Source organism: Bos indicus, chromosome 20 (assembly GCF_029378745.1).
Source record: "Bos indicus isolate NIAB-ARS_2022 breed Sahiwal x Tharparkar chromosome 20, NIAB-ARS_B.indTharparkar_mat_pri_1.0, whole genome shotgun sequence".
NCBI lineage: Eukaryota > Metazoa > Chordata > Mammalia > Artiodactyla > Bovidae > Bos > Bos indicus.
Genome location: NC_091779.1, coordinates 6610197 through 6628023, shown reverse-complemented (window position 1 = coordinate 6628023; position 17827 = coordinate 6610197). Strand labels below are relative to the sequence as shown.

Below are 17827 nucleotides of genomic sequence, written 5' to 3'. Positions count from 1 at the left end.
TTGTACACGTGATTCTAATAAACTGTTTATAATCAGATTTTTCATATACTCCCCAAACCTGCTCCTTCTCCTGTTTTCTAATTTTTCAGTAAATCTTATCATCATTCTATCAGGGGCTCAGAGCAAAACCTGAGATCTCATCCTTGACTTTTCCTTCACAGCCTACGCATAATCCATTAGAAATACTGCAGCAATGACTTCATAATTTATCTTAATTATGAAGACTTCTACCCCTTTCTTCACCTCTCACCAGTTTTCTGCAACCGCCTCTTAACTAACTTCACTCTTCACTGCCATCTCTTTCTGGTTTTCCACACAACACAGCTACTTTTATAGAAGGCTAACCAGATTGTGTTACTTCGAAGCTCAAAATCCTCCACCAGATTCCTATCACCCAGAGTGAAATTCAGACCTCTAAAAACCTCCTCTTGAAACTTCAAGAGAAGTTCCTTCCTCATTGTTCCCACACTACCTTCAGAGATGCTTGCCCTGACTAGTCTATTGAAATAGTACCTCTATTTTAAATAGTACCCACCCCCAACACACACTATTCTTTTAATCTAGTTTTTCTTCATAGTACCTGAGAGCATATCATCTATTTGTCTATCCATTGCTATCTTCTCCTCTTAAATGTACGTTCCATGAGGACAGAGTTTGCAAACATTTTATTTCTATCTCTCAATTTCTGCTTTTTGCTTTCTCCTATTCGCCCTCCTCCCCTTCTTCTCCTTCCCTATCAATATAGCAAATACAAATAACTTCTGAGTAAATGAATAAATGTTCACAATATCATTCAGGATCTAGGCATCAAATTCAAGAACAGCTGTTCTGTCACAACTGAATGACTCTCCCTTTTCATGGCATCACCATTTCTACTTTGTCTAATCGGGAAAATTCCCGATTAGACATTCTCTTCTCACCTTCATAAAACCTGGCTAAATACCTTATGAAGCCATCAGTGTGTGATTGTTTCCACAGACACACAGCATAAAGTGAATCCTAAAGAAATAATGCTACTAGATATCTTTCCATGAGACCTCGTCATATACTACTAGAGAAGTATTCTCATCACAGTCTTCATGCTTTATAAATCAGTTAAGGTAACATGAGCTGTTACAATAAACCGAATCAGGAAAGCTCAACATTAAAGCTCAACATTAAAAAGTTTCGTTTTTAAATAACAATGCCACATGGTTGTTTCTGGGTAGTGGATGGCTTTCTGATTCACAATCCTTCAGTTACCTACTGGTGCCTCACAAACCATCCCCAAATGTACTGGCTTAAAACAAAATCTGTAATTTCACGATTTATCACAACTCTCATATGGTATTAAGTGGGCCACTGGCACAGCTAAAGGTCCAAATGCCTCTGTTTCCACAGCAGCAGGAATCGCAGCGGGGCTTGCCAGCCGGGCACCTTGCTTCAATGCAGTTAAAGACCTTGACGCTGGCTAAGATTGAGGGCAGGAGAAGGGGACAACAGAGGATGAGATGGTTGGATGGCATCAAAGACTCAATGGACATGAATTTGAGCAAGCTCCGAGAGATGCTGAAGGACAGGGAAGCCTGCAGTCCATGGGGTTGCCAAGAGTCAGACACAACCGAGCAATTGCACAATGACAATATAGACTATCAAAAGTTATTATTTTATATCACATTTTTGTTATTCCTCAAAAAATCTTGAAACAGAAGGGCCAGAAATCTAAATTTAGTGAGCAGAAAGTGGGTGACCTGTCCAAAAAAGGAGGTAAGATCATAGCTATAGCTCCGAGTAAAAAGAAGTTAGAAAGTTGTAACAAAAGCTAATAGCAAATGAAGAGAGGAAAAAACACTTCCCCTAAATATTATTTCAAATGGAAATTTCAAAAACCAAAAATACATCTCCTGATATCGATCATAAATAAATCCCTTTGGAAGCAAGTTAACAAACTGATTTTAAAGGTGTTGATTAGATTGATAATCAACAATTAGATAGATTAGATGATAATCAACAATTAGATAATTAGGTAGATTAGATCTTATGTTTTTCCAAAACATGAGTCTTCAAAGTGGATCAAGGAGATTGACAGTTGAAGCCAAATAAGAAGTATTTCCAAAATAACACTTGTCTTCAAATTTTTTCCCGTCTACACTAAAATGTGACATCTGATTTATACACATTCACTATCTTTTATCTTTCTTGACATAGGACAGTTAACAAAACTTTCACTGAATTAACAAGTGGTTTTATTTTTCATGCCTATATGAGATTTTTCTTCCGAGCCGTTTTCTAGTTAGTATAGCCCTTTTAATAGGTGGACCTGATCGTCACAGACCCTGTGAGATTTAGGAACTTCACCTAGTTTTGTGGTAGACACTGATCAGACTCTGGGAATAGTCCTTTTGACAGTGCTCACTTTCAACTCTCCATCAAAGTTCACACATACACTGTCAGGGCACAACAGTCCTCTAAGACTTGTTGGGGAAAACACACACACACACAAACACACTATCCATCCCCCAAAAACAAGCACTTACATCTTTTTCAGTATTTAAAGTTATTTTCAGTTATTATATACATGTATAATATATATTATAACATTGTATATATTTTATATATATATATAATATAGTATTTCCAGTTATTCTAAATAACTTACTACTTCTTGATTTTTCCATTTTAGGTATAGAAGATGAGAATTAACTTTTATATATTAACACATTCACACACCCTACTCCCAATACAGCAGTGACAGAATGAGATGGTTAGACAGCATCATCAACTCAATGGACATGAATCTGAGCAAACTCCAGGAGATAGTGAAGGACAAAGGAGCCTGACATGCTGCAGTCCATGGGGTTGCCAAGAGTCAGACACGACTTAGGGACTGAACAAAAATTCCCACTATACCATAACGACACATCCTATACACGCCTTATCCTATTACCTCAATATAGTAATATATAATTTTGGCTAGACCAATCTTCAGCAATTACATTATGCACACACACACATACATTTTTGATAACTGAACCATGTGGTCTATCAGAATTGTTTTTCTATCCTGCACTGCTTTTTGATACACCTTAACAGTGGTTTATCACTCATTAATTAGTGTTTACTTCTAACTTATCCCTCAAGAAAGTCTCCCTTAACTTTATAAAACTCATCTTGATAAGTGCAAACACATCAGGTATTCCATATTTTTGAATCGATGACTCAAGAGTTTCCTGACCTACTACAACCTAGATTAGTCAATCTCTAGAAAAGTGCTGTCCAAAAGAACTTCCTGCAGTGATGGAAATGTCCTGCATCTCTTCTCTTCAATGTGGTAGCCACAGGCAGTTACAGGACACTTACACTGTGGCTAGTATGACTGAGAAACAATTTTCAGTTTTATTTCATCTTAACTAATTTTCATTTAAATAGCTACATAAAGCTAATGGTTACCAATTGGGACAGAGAAGCCCCAGAATGATCAGAGCTGTGATTTGGGGTATTTCTCTCCTTTATTTCCTAATCTCTTTCTTGATCTCCTTCCTTATTTTAACAGAGCATAAATTCTAGCTTCCTGAAAGACGATGCATGAGAGATTAAAAAAAAAAAATTTTAATTAACTATGTAGAAATTTCCTTCTCTCTCATACTTCATTTATAATCTGGGTATAGAATTACAATGAAAATCACTTTCTCCCAATATCTTAAAGGCATTATTCCACTTAAGAGTATTCAGTGTTGCTACTGAAAAATCTACATCATTCTGATTCTTGATCCTATGTATAAATCCCCCTCTCTGTGGAGTCTCACAAAATCTTTTTTCTATCCAAGATATTCTGAAATTTCACAACAATCTACCTCCAGTATGGGCCTATTTTAATTCACTGTGATGGCTGTTCAAAGGGCCTCTTTAACTCAGACATGCATGTTCTATAATTCTGAGATGTTTTCTTTAACTACTTGATTGGTGATTCCCTCCCCTCCAGTGCCTCTGTTCTCTCCTTCTGAAACATCTGTTCTTCAGATTGTTCTGCTAATTTTATCTTTTCTTTCTTTTATATTTTCCTTCATTTAGGAGTTTTTGTGCCGTTTTTGTTGCTGTGACTGCTCACCTTTATAATCATCATCAACTTTATCTTCCTTATGTTGTGCTCTATGGACATTCTTATATTTTTTTAGTAAGTAAACTATTTATTTCTGGGTGCACTGGGGCTTTGTTGCTGTGCACAGGCAACAGCTGTGGGGAGTGGGGGCTACTCTGCTGCGGTGCACTGGCTTCTCACTGTGCCAGCTTCTCCTGTTGCAGAGCGCAGACTCCAGGCGCACGGGGCTTCAGCAGCTGCACCACACTGACTTAGTAGCTGGGGGTCTCGGGCTTAGTTACTCAGAGGCATGTGGGAGCTTCCTGGACCGTGATCTCTTCGTTAACACGGTGTCTGCCAGGATGCTCTGCATAGGAAAATTTACTATGTTTCCTTTTTTTTGGCCATGAGGCATGTGGGATCTTAGTTCCCTGACCAGAGATTGAACCCATGTCCCCTGCACTGGCAGGTAGATTGTTATCTACGTACCAGCAGGAAAGTCTTGGGCATTTTTTAATACATATTGTTCTCATTCCATGAATGTAAAAACTACTCTTACATTCAAAAATTATTAAGAGTTGTTCCGTTTTTGCATCATGTGTCTCTTCCAAACTGGTTTTAGTCTGTCTTTGTTTTGATCTCCATCATATTAGTGACTTGTCCAAACTAAGCTATTTGTTCATAGTTAAGAATATGCAGAGTACATCATGAGAAACGCTGGGCTGGGAGAAGCACAAGCTGGAATCAAGATTGCCAGGAAAAATATCAAAAACCTCAGATAGGCAGATGACACCACCCTTGGGGCAGAAAGTGAAGAAGAACTAAAGACCCTGTGAAAGTGAAAGAGGAGAGTGAAAAAGTTGGCTTAAAGCTCAACATTCAGAAAACTAAGATCAAGGCATCTGGTCCCATCACTGCATGGGAAATAGATGGGGAAACAGTGGAAACAGTGTCAGACTTTATTTTTTTTTTTTGGCCTCCAAAATCACTGCAGATGGTGACTGCAGCCATGAAATTAAAAGACACTTACTCCTTGGAAGGAAAGTTATGACCAACCTAGACAGCATATTCAAAAGCAGAGACATTACTTTGCCAACAAAGGTCCGTCTAGTCAAGGCTATGGTTTTTCCTGTGGTCATGTACGGATGTGAGAGTTGGACTCTGAAGGATGCTGAGTGCTGAAGAATTGATGCTTTTGAACTGTGGTGTTGGAGAAGACTCTTGAGAGTCCCTTGGACTGCAAGGAGATCCAACCAGTCCATTCTGAAGGAGATCAGCCCGGAGTGTTCATTGGAAGGCCTGATGCTAAACCTGAAACTCCAATACTCAGGCCACCTCATGCGAAGAGTTGACTCATTGGAAAAGACCCTGATGCTGGGAGAAACTGGGGGCAGGAGGAGAAGGGGACGACAAAGGATGAGATGGCTGGATGGCATTACTGACTCGATGGACATGAGTTTGAATAAACTCCAGAAATTGGTGATGGACAGGGAGGCCTGGTGTGCTGCGATTCATGGGGTCACAAAGAGTCGGACACGACTGAGCGACTGAAATTAACTGAAGAAGGAGACATTAAGAAGTTAACTAATGTACATGATGGAGATTGCTGACAACGAGTTGGGACTTTTCCCAGGGGAACTATTTAAACTGGCATTTTTAGAATATTTTTTTCTCTTGGACAAGTCAAATTCCTCAAAGGAAACTTTTTTGTTCATGTAACCATAAATAATTTTGAAATACATAACATGTATTCACACATCTTTGGTAACATCTAAAATTTCCATCATAAGTTTCAATTATAAAGACTATAATTTTGAGCAAGACTTCCCTCGTGGCTCAGATGGTAAATCTGCCTACAATGTGGGAGACCCAGGTTTGATCCCTGGGTTGGGAAGATCCTCTGGAGAAGGAAATGGCAACCCACTCCAGTACTCTTGCCTGTAAAATCCCATGGACAGAAGAGCCTGGTAGACTACAGTCCATGGGGTCGCAAAGAGTCAGACACAACTGAGCAACTTCACTTTTAACAACTATTTATCTTAAATATAATTTCAGACTTAGCAAAAAGTTTCAAAAATATGCAGAGTTCCCACATACCCTTCATCCAAATGCTCCTAATGTTAACATCTTACATAGCCAGAATACTACTATGAAAACCAGGACGTCAACACTGATAAAAGACTATCAGTAAAACTGCAGACCTTATTCAACTTCCACCAGTTTGTCTACTAATACCCTGTTTCTGTTTCAGAATCCAATCCAAGATTCCATATGGTATTTAGTTTCACATCTCCTAAACTCTGGTCTTTGACACTTTGTACACCTTTCCTTGTCTTTCATCATCTTGATACTTTTGGAGGTTACTGATCAGTTACTTTGTAAAATAACCTCCAATTTGGCTTTATCTAATGTTTTTCATAATAAAATTGAGATTATGCATTTGGGGCAAAAACAGTACAGAAAAGATGTGATGTCCTTCTCAATATACGACACTGGGGTCTCTAATAGTGATGTGTTTTATTCTTGGTAATTTTAACCATAATCTATTAATTAACATGGTGCCTGCCAGGATTCTCTATATAAATTTACTGTTTCCTTTTTTGGTTTTTGGCCTTAGGGCATGTGGGGGATCTTACTTCCCTGAGCAGGTACTGAACCCACTGTCCCCTGTAGTGAAAGTGCAGAGTCTTAACCACTGGACTGCCAGGGAAGTCGCCCCACCCCTTCTCAAATAAACAATATTGATTAAAGAAAAAAACTGTATCACTACTCTTCTAAATGTGTCAAATGGACCCTAAAAACTATTATCAATTTGATTTGATAACTGTCATCATACACTGAGCAAACTGTTCCTTACTATGGAACTATTAACAGTAAAAAAAGTTTACATCGTTCCTCTCCACCCTCTATTATATTTATTCTACACACTGTTATCTTGATATAATACATTTTTATGTTTGGGTTATATATGGATTATCTAATAATTCTCCTCTGTAAATACATATCTGTATATAAATATAAATTTTTTTAAATATAAATTTTTAAAATTCCTTGTGACCATAAGGTTCTAAGTACCAATTCAAAAGTAATTCTGTGTTTTCATTATAATTAATATTAGTATATGACAGATCAAAACACAAGTATATTATACATTTGGAAAATTATTCAGCAAAAAATAAAATTTTACTGAAAATATCCCTCTTAATGAAATATATAGAGCTTACCTTTTTCTTTTCAGTTTATGAGTCCATGAACAAATATTACATACTATCAAAACGCAACAAGCATTAATTCTGTTCCTTTTATTTTTATAGATAAAAATGCTTAATAACCATAGGACGGACCAGAAAATCTTATTACAGTGATGTTACTCAACTCTGCAAGCTCCCTTTAGGGTTATGTATCAGATATTATACAGTGATCTACTATTAAAACCTATTTTTAATGATCTGACATCTACCTAACCCAAAAGATAAACTATAAATCCCTCATGATTTCTTTATTTCAGGCCCCCCAAAATTATATATTTTCTTGAACTTCATTTCCTATAATTAGATTTGACCTCATAAACAAAGTCTCCTCTTACATATCAGGATAATTTTTATGTTCCTACTAATAACCCTACATACTGATTTGCATTTTATTTAAAAAATCATAAATAATAAGTGATAATCACAGACTTTTAGTCAACGACAAATGTATTTAATAAAGACTTTATCTTTTTGCTACTGCTACAGTTTTTTTCTGATACGTATCAATACATTAAGGAGAGTTCTATCACAAAGTGTTTCAGTTTTTGTCCCGGGCAATTTTTAAAAATCATTTGGGTTTCCTTTGTAGAAAACTACTTCCAGACTGAATTAGATGGTTATAGGTTCAAAGGCTAGCGTAAGCACATCTAAGTCCATTGTTCTCGGGCTGACAGAGCCAGAGCTTAAAGCGGAAAAAGACAAATAAACAGGCCGTAAGGCAGTTAGCAGGGAAGAATGGAAGGTGCTAAGAGGGGCAAGACAAGCAGCACTTGGAAGCCGAAGCATATAAACCTGAGCTAAATGCCAGAAATAGATAACAGAAGCCAGGTTCCAAAGGAGAGGAGGACACCCAAAGCAGAGGAAGAGCCCAGAACACACAACAGAGAAGGACCAACGCCTAGAATCCAGTCCCGACCAGAAACACTGAGCGGGGAGTGCTGTGCCCTGTACCAACTGTGCGTATCTCACCTAGAGGTGCTCTAAATGAAAAAGCATACACTCTTACGTACTTCAAATGTCTATAAGCTAGTTTCAAGTAGGAAACCCTGCTGTAGCCAGTATGAGCAGCAACAGGCCTCTAATTCCCATAGGAATTATCTTGTATAAAATAAAGCATATAGTAATTGAACCATACTCCAGCCCCAAATGTATGAAAACATTTTAAGCCAATAAAGTGATGTCTTCATGCAATGCAGCACTAGGCTTCCACTAAAAACATCATTTTTCTGCCTCTAAATGATGGTATCTTTCTGGAGTTACATAATTACTGGTTCTGCTTCAAATTTATACAAAAATAAAACAGCATACTAACGGAGACTTATTTACTACACCAAACCATTTAAAACTATATATCAGTTTTATTTATTCTTGAGAAAAAGTAACCTCCCTTTCGTTGACTATGTATACTAATTCTCATCATAAATGTCCATTAATTGTATGACTAAGATATTATTAGTCATAACTATCCTTCAAGTCAGCAGGGAATTTGTTAAGATCTTTAGAGGGCATTTGATCACAAGAGCTAAATTTGGCAAGTCTGAAATATAAAAAAGACAGAAAAATAATGTGAGCGTTCTCTGTGAAAGGTCTTTTGGCCTAGGTGCAGAGCAAGGCTGCCTTTGTTACATGGTGGTTGTCAGGTGTGGAGTTATGGACTAAGCAGGTTTGATTTCTCTGGCTCCAGAAGCTCTAGGGAACTAAATGAACAGAACACATAGAGCAAGATGAAGCTGCTCTAGTCTTTCAGGAATAGGGTGTAGTTGGGTCCTGGGATCAGAAATCCAAACTTGACTAATGATGTCAAAGCTGCTTGGATTCTCTAAATATATTAAAGAACTTTGTTCTTCATGGTAATTGCAAAGCTGCCTTTAATCTATCAGGCTGAATCAGCTAAAACTAGAAGAGAAAGGCTATGCATCTGGTCCACAGGTAGAAAGGGGCTTTGAAAAAAGTCGGTAATAGTGACAGCAATAGGAATCGAAGTAGAACAAGGACTTTAAATAAAGGGAAGGAAATGAGAGGGAAAGAAGACAAATTTGAGCCTCAATATACAACTTTCTTCACATACGTGGTGAAATATTCCTGTCAAATGTTTAATCTTTTTTTCAAGACTTTCCTAACAACCTCACTTGCACAGAATCAAAGCACTCACAAGAAATACTGAGTAAAATCATCTCAATTTGTAATTTAGATACTAATTTAAAAGGGACATTGATATAGGTGGGGTCCAGAAAGTGAGTTTACATAATAAATATTTTATTTAAATAACTTTTAAAGACTCACCTGTAGGCTTAACTGAATAAAACCCAATGGCCTCTCCTTTCTTCCACAGAATCTTAGCATAATCAGTACTGCTATGACACAGGAATGGGATCTCATTTCTCTCCATTTCCTGCTTTCTATAAATAATTCGATTCAGAACATACAGAACCACTCTCTCCCCAAGAGTTCTCACCTACAAAGAGAGTCAGACACCAGGCACAACGGTTATAATGCACATCAACTGAGAGATGCAATTTACCTCACTCCCTGCTTCCGTATCTCGTACTGACATTCAAAGCATTTTGAATACATTCAAAATGACTTGTAAACCATTTTATTATCACAAAGATGAGACCAAGTCATTCACACCAATAATAATCCATTTCTATGGATACAAATTATGCATGAAGTAATGCTTCGCAGCAAAATTCTAAAATAGGCAAGCAGGTTTCCAATATACCAATGCCCAGCATCTCCACTTTAGCAGTCAGTGTTCTCTTCTGGCTTCCAACTGCTGAGATCCCAGGTCTCCCCAAACTAACTGCAGCCCCCAACATCTCTAGTGCGTCAACTCTTTCCACCCATTCCAGCCTACACAATAAAAAAAAAAAAAGTAAAGAAAATAAAAGGGACAAAAGCTTAGTGTTACCCTGAAGACTTTAAAAACAATCATCTCATTGGATGAGGAAAGCCATAATTATGCTTTTGGGAAAGGCATCTGTCTCATCCTTTCCAGGTAAAATGGTCATTAAACAGTCATGTGTTTGTTATGCAACTCTCAGGAATACCTGTCTCCCCTCACACACATACACACACACCCCTCCACCAGACCAGATGGGCAATGACGGTGGCACCAGGACAACCTGATGAAAACAAAACTTGGGTCAGTCACGGAATGGAAACAGAACCTCACCTCCTACAGGCAGGGCGACAGTCACAGGGACCCCCTCATCAACTGCCTGACACTGAACAGTGGGGTTTTCCCCACAGATATCTGTCACTGCTAAAAACAAGAGTCTAGCCATGAAATCTACACGCCTGCCCCAACTTTCCTTAAAGAAAAACAAGAATGTCTAATTAGGGGGAGAGAGAGAAAAAAGCATTAGGCACACACACACTACTACCAAAAACCTCCCTGCAAAGAGATTTCCAATACCAAACAGCACATGTAATGACCATGTTCACCAGCTTACAAGGTAATCCATGCCTTCCTGAACAGCTCTGACCAGCATGAAATTCCTCCTCACGCTGAGCTGAAATCTCTTTTCCAAAAACTATACTTTGCTTGATATTCTGGACCACAGAGTCTACAAATATTTGAAAACAGCCATTATATTCTCCTAAATTTCCTATCAAAGCTGAATGTAGAAAAAGACTAATCTAATATGATTTTGGGTACTCCTGCCATTCCAGTCTTATCCCTTGAAATAGCTTCAGATCCCTAATGTCATCGGATGTGACATCCCATGTCAGCGGAGACAGCTACTACAAATATAAACTGAAGATATTGATAAGATAATGGGGCTTTTCTGTATAAACTTAAGGTTTTTATTAGCTTTCTTTCTTTCCTTGATTTTACTTCTAATTAACTAAAGCCCAATCTTTTTCATATGTGCTGCTGTTTTAGTTTGATCTTCATGATATACAGTTAATTTTTTGAACCCATAGATGTTATTTTACCTTTTTCACTAGTTTATTTTCATCATGTTAGATCCTTCTCTTTGTTTCTTAATTCTGCCTTTACAGATGAGTTCTCTCTTCCAGCACTGTGGCATGCTAAGCATGCCAGCTATGTCATCTTCTAAGTAACTAATAAAATGATGACGGGGACAGAAAAAAGGACTAAGTTTTACAGTGTGCTACTGAGGACCTCCTCTCCACTACACTGTTTGGAACACTGAATGGACCACCCAAAATGGCCCTACTCATAAGCAAGTTTCCTGGTCAGTCTCTCCTAGAGACAGAGAACCTAAGCAACCACAAAGAGAGAATAAGCTGTTTCCCACCCAAAAGGAAAAATCAGAACCTAAAGTTGATGTGCTTAACTACAGATCAATTAAACCACAGGTTCTCATTCCTCCTCCCTCAACACTCAGACCCTCACATTAGAATCAAGGAAGCCCAATCTAAGTGCCAGTTTCACCATAACAGCGGAACAATGAAAGGGTATAATATCACCAGGTATGCTAAAATGGAGAATAGCCCAGTAACTTCAAAAACTATCCCAGTTTATGGGAAACACATTGTGAAATGGTCTCTTAAGAAACACTTTTAAAATGACAGGGTCTTGTTACCTGCTTAAGCCCCTCTCTAGAAGGGACAGATGTTTTCACAATATCATCAATAGCCCACCACTGATCAGCAAGGTAAAGTGCCACAGCTAAAAGAGAATAAATGATGGTTAATATCGAAGTCTTAAAGTACACGATATTACTCTTTTGTAGGTTAAGGATACTCTTAAATATACCCATACTTTATAATACAATGTGGCAGCCCCATTTATACTATCTTACTGTATTTCGCTCACTAACCAACTGAGAAATATTATTTTCCTAAATTTACAGTTTCAAATGTTTTTTTTTTTCCCCCCAAATCCCTTCATGTAGCCATCTTTTAATAAATTTCTAACTGTTTGGGGGGAAGAATTCCTCAATTTATAAAGATTAAGCAAAATAGAGACCTGTGAGTGAATCCTCAGGTGCAAAAAGAGCAAGAACTTTCTGGGTCTGATCTCCACCATAGAGAGGTACAAAGCCTACATTTGACAGGCTAATAGGAATCTGAAATGACAATTGATTAAACATTAGTGAAGAGCTGGTAAAGAAAATATCAAAAACACTATGTTTCTACCAATAGTTTAAACATACATTAACACTAATTGCATAGTTTCTTTTCACAGAGGATATTTCTAGCCTCTAGAAAAAAAAAAAAAAGACCAAATGAGATAGACTTTGCTTTTGCAGGAATTTTATTAACTTGGGAGAAAAATGAAAGTATTTCAATAAATATCACTGTGCTCTAGCTATGCATCTGAATAAAAACAAAAGCATGATATGCTCTATAAAATGATTTAAAAATTTTATCATCTGTTATTTAGATCACTTGAGGGAGAAAAAATTTCATTTTCTAGTAAAAGACACCGGGGTATTTTTCCTCTGAGATATATACAATACTTTAAATCTTTTCTGCCTTCAATGAATGAAAGCTGCTCAGTCATATCTGACTCTTTATGACCCCATGGACTGTAGACTGCCAGGCTTCTGTGTCCATGGAATTCTCCAGGCAAGAATACTGGAGGGGGTATTCCCTTCTCCAGAGGATATTCCCAACCCAGGGATCGAACCCGGGTCTCCTGCATTGCAGTCAGATTCTTCACAATCTGGAACGCTAATTCCCTATTTACACATAATATTGCCATTCAAAGAATTGTAAAATACTTACGTTGGAAGAAGCTAAGAGTTCATTAAATAAACATCATTTGCCAAAAGAAAAACCTGAGGCCTAAAGAGGTTAGACAATTTGCCTGTCATCAAATTCACACCAGAATTCTAATAATTTTATGTCTTAACGATCTATCAAAATATAGTCAAAAATTTTAATATTTTGGGAAAAGGAAGGTTTGTGACACAAAAAAGTGTAATGTAATGTTTTGCTCATTTTTTTTTATTTTTTAATTAAATTTTTTTTGCTGATTTTTATAAAAAATGTTTGTAAAACAATTTCCAAATCTAAAGTAGATTTAATTGGGTTAGCTCAAATATGGCTAACCAGTCATTTGATCATGCTGCTGTACTAACAAATCAATATTTATCCATTCTACTGAAAAGTCTTCTGATAAAAATTTCAAAGGTGATTAGTTAACACTTTAAAAGATAATAAAAGGATACCAATTTCACTATAAACTCAGTGGAAAAGACTGATAAAAATCACAGCAGGATGCCTTACCGTAATATTGAGAAGAGAAAAACGTTCTGGATTTTCAGGGTCCCCACACCTCAGATCTGACATGTAATCTTCAGCAGAATTTTCGAGTTCCTCATGACTGCAATTATCCAACATATCCACAGGGAATGCCATCCTCTTTAACAAACAACATGGGACAAAATGTTTCAGAGTATGAAATACTGTTTTCAAAAAAAAAAAGAAACGCTCTCTTCCTGTACTGAGAAAACTTTTTATTGTAATAGCACAGCATTTTATTGTAAGGAGACTTCTTTTTTACTATGCCAAAAAAGACTACAACTTGAGCCTACTGATTTAAATGTATGTCAAAAAGAAAACTTAAACACTCATATTAAAGCCAACCAATGAAATAAGAATTAATGCCCATGCACCTTTGGTCAATTAATTTATGACAAAGGAGATAAGAATATACAATGGACAAAAGACAGTCTCTTCAATAAGCAGTGCTGGAAAAACTGGACAACTACATGCAAAAGAATGAAATTAGAACATTTTTCTTACACCATTTAAAACGTTTTTTCATACCATTTACAAAAATACACTCCAAATGGATTAAAGACCTGAACTTAAGACCAGAAACGCTAACAGTCCTAGAAGAAAACAGAGGTAGAATGCGCTTTGGCATAGAGCACATCGATACTTTTCCGGATCTGTCTACAAGTGCAAAGGAAACAAAAGCAGAAATAAACCAATGGCGCCTAATTAAACTGAAAAGCTTTTGCACAGCAAAGGAGATCATCAATAAAATACACAATCTACTGAAAAGGAGGAAGTATTTGTAAATGATATGACCAATAAGGAATTAATACCCCAAATATATCAACAGCTCATACAACTCAATGTCAAAAAACAAACCAGTTAAAACACAAGCAGATCTGAATAGGCATTTTTCCAAAGAAGTCATATATACAGATGACCAACAGGCACATGAAAACATGCTCAATATCGCTAATCATCAAAGAAATCCAAGTCAAAACCACAACAATTTATTATCTCACATCTGTAAGAATGGCCATCATCAGAAAGAACATGAATAACAAATGCGAGAGAAGGTGTGGAGAAAAGGGAACCCTTCTACACTGCTGGTGGGAATGTAAAATGGTATAGCCCCTGTGGAAAACAGTATGGAGGATCCTTAAAAAGCTAAAAATACGGAACTCCTGGCGGTCCAATGGTTAGGACACAGCACTTTCACTGTGCTGGGCCTGGGTTCAGTCTCTGGTTGGGGAACTAAGATCCTGCAAGCCAGTACCTGGGTACACACCTGAAGAAAACAAAAACAGTAACTCAAAAAGATACATGCCTCCCAATGCTCATAGCAGCACTTTATAATAGCTAAGGTACAGAAGTAACCTAAGTTTCCATCAACAGATGAATGGATTAAAAAGATCAGATTTTTTTTTTAATGGGTATAATGTGGGGTGTGTGTGTGTGTGTGTGTGTGTGTGTATATATAAAAAATGGAATACTACTCAGTCATTAAAAAAAGAATGAAATTTTTTCTTTTAAAGAATAACATGGATGGACCTAGAAGGTAATATGCTTACTAAATTAAGTCAGAGAAAGACAAATATTACACGTTATATGCAGAATCTAAAAAATAAAACAATAAATGAATATAACAAAACAAATTCACAGATACAGAGAACAAGCTGGTGTTTACCAGTGGGAAGAAACAGAAAGGGACAAGACGGAGTTAGGGAATTAAGAAGTACAAACTCCCATGTATAAAATAAGCTACAAGGATATACTGTTCCATACAGGGAAATGTATGATTATTTTATAACTTTAAATGGGGTGTGTGTCTGTGTGCATGTGCATGCGTGCACACACTCAGTCATGTCCTACTTTTTGACCCCATGGACTGTAGCCCACCAGGCTTCTCTGTCTATGGGATTCTCCACACAAGAACACTAGAGTGGATTGCCATGCCCTCAGAGGATCTGCCCGACCCAGAGACTGAACCTGAGTCTCTCACATCTCCTGCACTGGCAGGCATATTCTTTACCACTGTACCAAAAATGGAATATAACCTATAAAAACACTGAACCACTGTTTTACACATCTGAAACTAATACTGTAAATCCACTTCAATTGTAAAAAATGAATAATTCCTTAAATGATAAAACTAAATATTTACAAGGTATAGGATATAAACACACATGCATACAAATAAATCATCATACACCTCTCAACGTAAGAGTCACTGTAAAAGGACACAGGAACTTTTCAGAATCACAGAAACATTTACAAATATGTTTTGGTGATGGTTGAACCACCTTATAAGTTTACTTTTTAAACAATCACTGAAGTACAGCTGTAACAGGTAAATGTTGTTCAGTCACTCAGTTGTTTCTTTGCGACCCCACAGACTGCAGAACACCAGGCTTCCCTGTCCTTCACTATCTCTCTGAGTTTGCTCAAACTCATGTCCATCAAGTTGATAATGTCATCCAACCATCTCATCCTCTGTCACTCCCTTCTCCTCCTGCTCTCAATCTTTCCCAGCATCAGGGTCTTTTCCAATGTGTCAGCTCTTCACATCAGGTGGCCAAAGTATTGAAGCTTCAGCATCAGTCCTTCCATTGAATATTCAGGGCTGACCTCCTTTAGGACTGACTGGTTTGATCTCCTTGCAGTCCAAGGGACTCTCAAGAGTCTTCTCCAAAACACTTCAAAAGCATCAAGTCTTCCGCGCTCAGCCTTCTTTATGGTCCAACTCTCACATCTGCACATTACTACTGGGAAAACCATAGCTTTGACTTTACAGATCTTTGTCAAAGCAATGTCTCCACTTTTTAATACACTGTCTATGTTTGTCATGGCTTTTCTTCCAAGGAGCAAGTGTCTTTTAATTTCATGGCTGCAGTCACCATCCACAGTGATTTTGGAGCCCAAGAAAATAAAATCTGTCACTGTTTCCATTTTTTCTACATCTAATTGCCATGAAGTAATGGGACCAGATGACATGATCTTAGTTTTCTGAATGCTGAGTTTTAAGCCAGCTTTTTCATTCTCCTCTGTTATCTTCATCAAGAGGTTCTTTAGTTTCTCTTCACTTTCTGCCATAAGGGTGGTGTCATCTGCATATCTGAAATTATTGATGTTTCTCCCAGCAATCTTGATTACAGCTTGTGCTTTATCCAGCCTGGCATTTCACATGACATACTCTGCACAGAAGTTAAATAAGCACGGTGACAACATACAGACTTGATGTACTCCGTTCCCAATGTGGAACCAGTCCGTTGTTCCATGTCTAGTTCTAACTGTTGCTTCTTGACCTGCATACAGGTTTCTCAGAAGGCAGGTAAGATGGTCTTGTATTCTCATCTCTTTAAGAATTTACAGTTTCTAAACTATATCTCTCATGAATACAGCTGTTAAAAAAAGGAAGCCAACAACCTAAAGGGGATGGGGGACACTAAAGATTTTTCACTAAAGTCAAGAAGAATAAGGACTTAACTACTAAATAATACGATATGTACTTGCTAATGCAATTAGTTGAGAAAATTAAGACTTCCCTAGTGGTTAAGAATCCATCTGCCAATGCAGAAACAGAGGTTCAATCCCTGGTCCAGGATGGTTCCCCAGGCCATGGGACGACTAAGCCCACATGCTGCAGTACTGAGCCTGCGCTCTAGAGCCCACGGGCCACAACTACCGAGATCCACACACCGCAGAGCCCGCGCTCCACCACCAGAGAAGCCCCTGCAGTGAGAGTCCCGAGCACAGCAACTAGAGGAGCCCCCCGCTCGCCACAGCTAGAGAAAGCTCACGCAAGCGACAAAGACCCAGCACAGCCAACAGTTAATTAGTTAACTAAGAAATTCAAGAAAAAAGCAATTAGAGGCGTAACAACTGGGGACAGGTGCCTGGGTTAGGGGAAAAGGAGACTATCTCTACCCCAGTTTGCAAATAATACAGTTAACTGAAAAACCAAAAAAAAAAAACCCAATGGAAAAAGTATTCCAAACAATTAAGAAAATGAGGTAAAATGCTAAGATATAAAATTACATAGAGAAATCAAACCCTCATATATATAATAATAACCAGTAAGAAGAAACAATAAATGGGAAGTCCAGGACTTTTTAATAGGTAGGACTGTTTCACTGGTCTGTCTTACAATATATTGAAATGAGAAAGTAATTCTGCCCATTAAAAAAATATTTCTTTATGTGGCTGTGCTAGGTCTTAGCTGCAGCATGTGGGATCTAGTTCCCTGGCCAGGGATTGAACCCTGGCCCCCTCATGGGAACTCAGAGTCTCAGCCACTGAAGTCCCAATTTTTTTTTTT

General features: G+C 37.6%; 1 protein-coding gene across 6 annotated transcripts in view; it reads right to left on the bottom strand.

The window, feature by feature from the left end:
* The window catches only part of FAM169A (family with sequence similarity 169 member A), a 66296-nt gene that overhangs the window by 32897 nt on the left and 15572 nt on the right, over positions 1 to 17827 (bottom strand). For 4 of the 6 annotated variants that reach the window (XM_070774533.1, XM_070774532.1, XM_070774530.1 and 1 more), the window contains exons 2-5: positions 13516 to 13650; positions 12251 to 12350; positions 11865 to 11950; positions 9592 to 9763 (exon numbers count right to left, since the gene is read on the bottom strand). In XM_070774533.1, the coding sequence (XP_070630634.1) occupies positions 9592 to 9763; positions 11865 to 11950; positions 12251 to 12350; positions 13516 to 13647 (490 nt within the window). In that variant the 5' untranslated portion in view covers positions 13648 to 13650. Of the gene's footprint in view, positions 1 to 9591; positions 9764 to 11864; positions 11951 to 12250; positions 12351 to 13515; positions 13651 to 17827 lie in introns of those variants that run through there. The other 2 variants (XM_070774534.1, XM_070774535.1) reach the window with 2 other exon arrangements.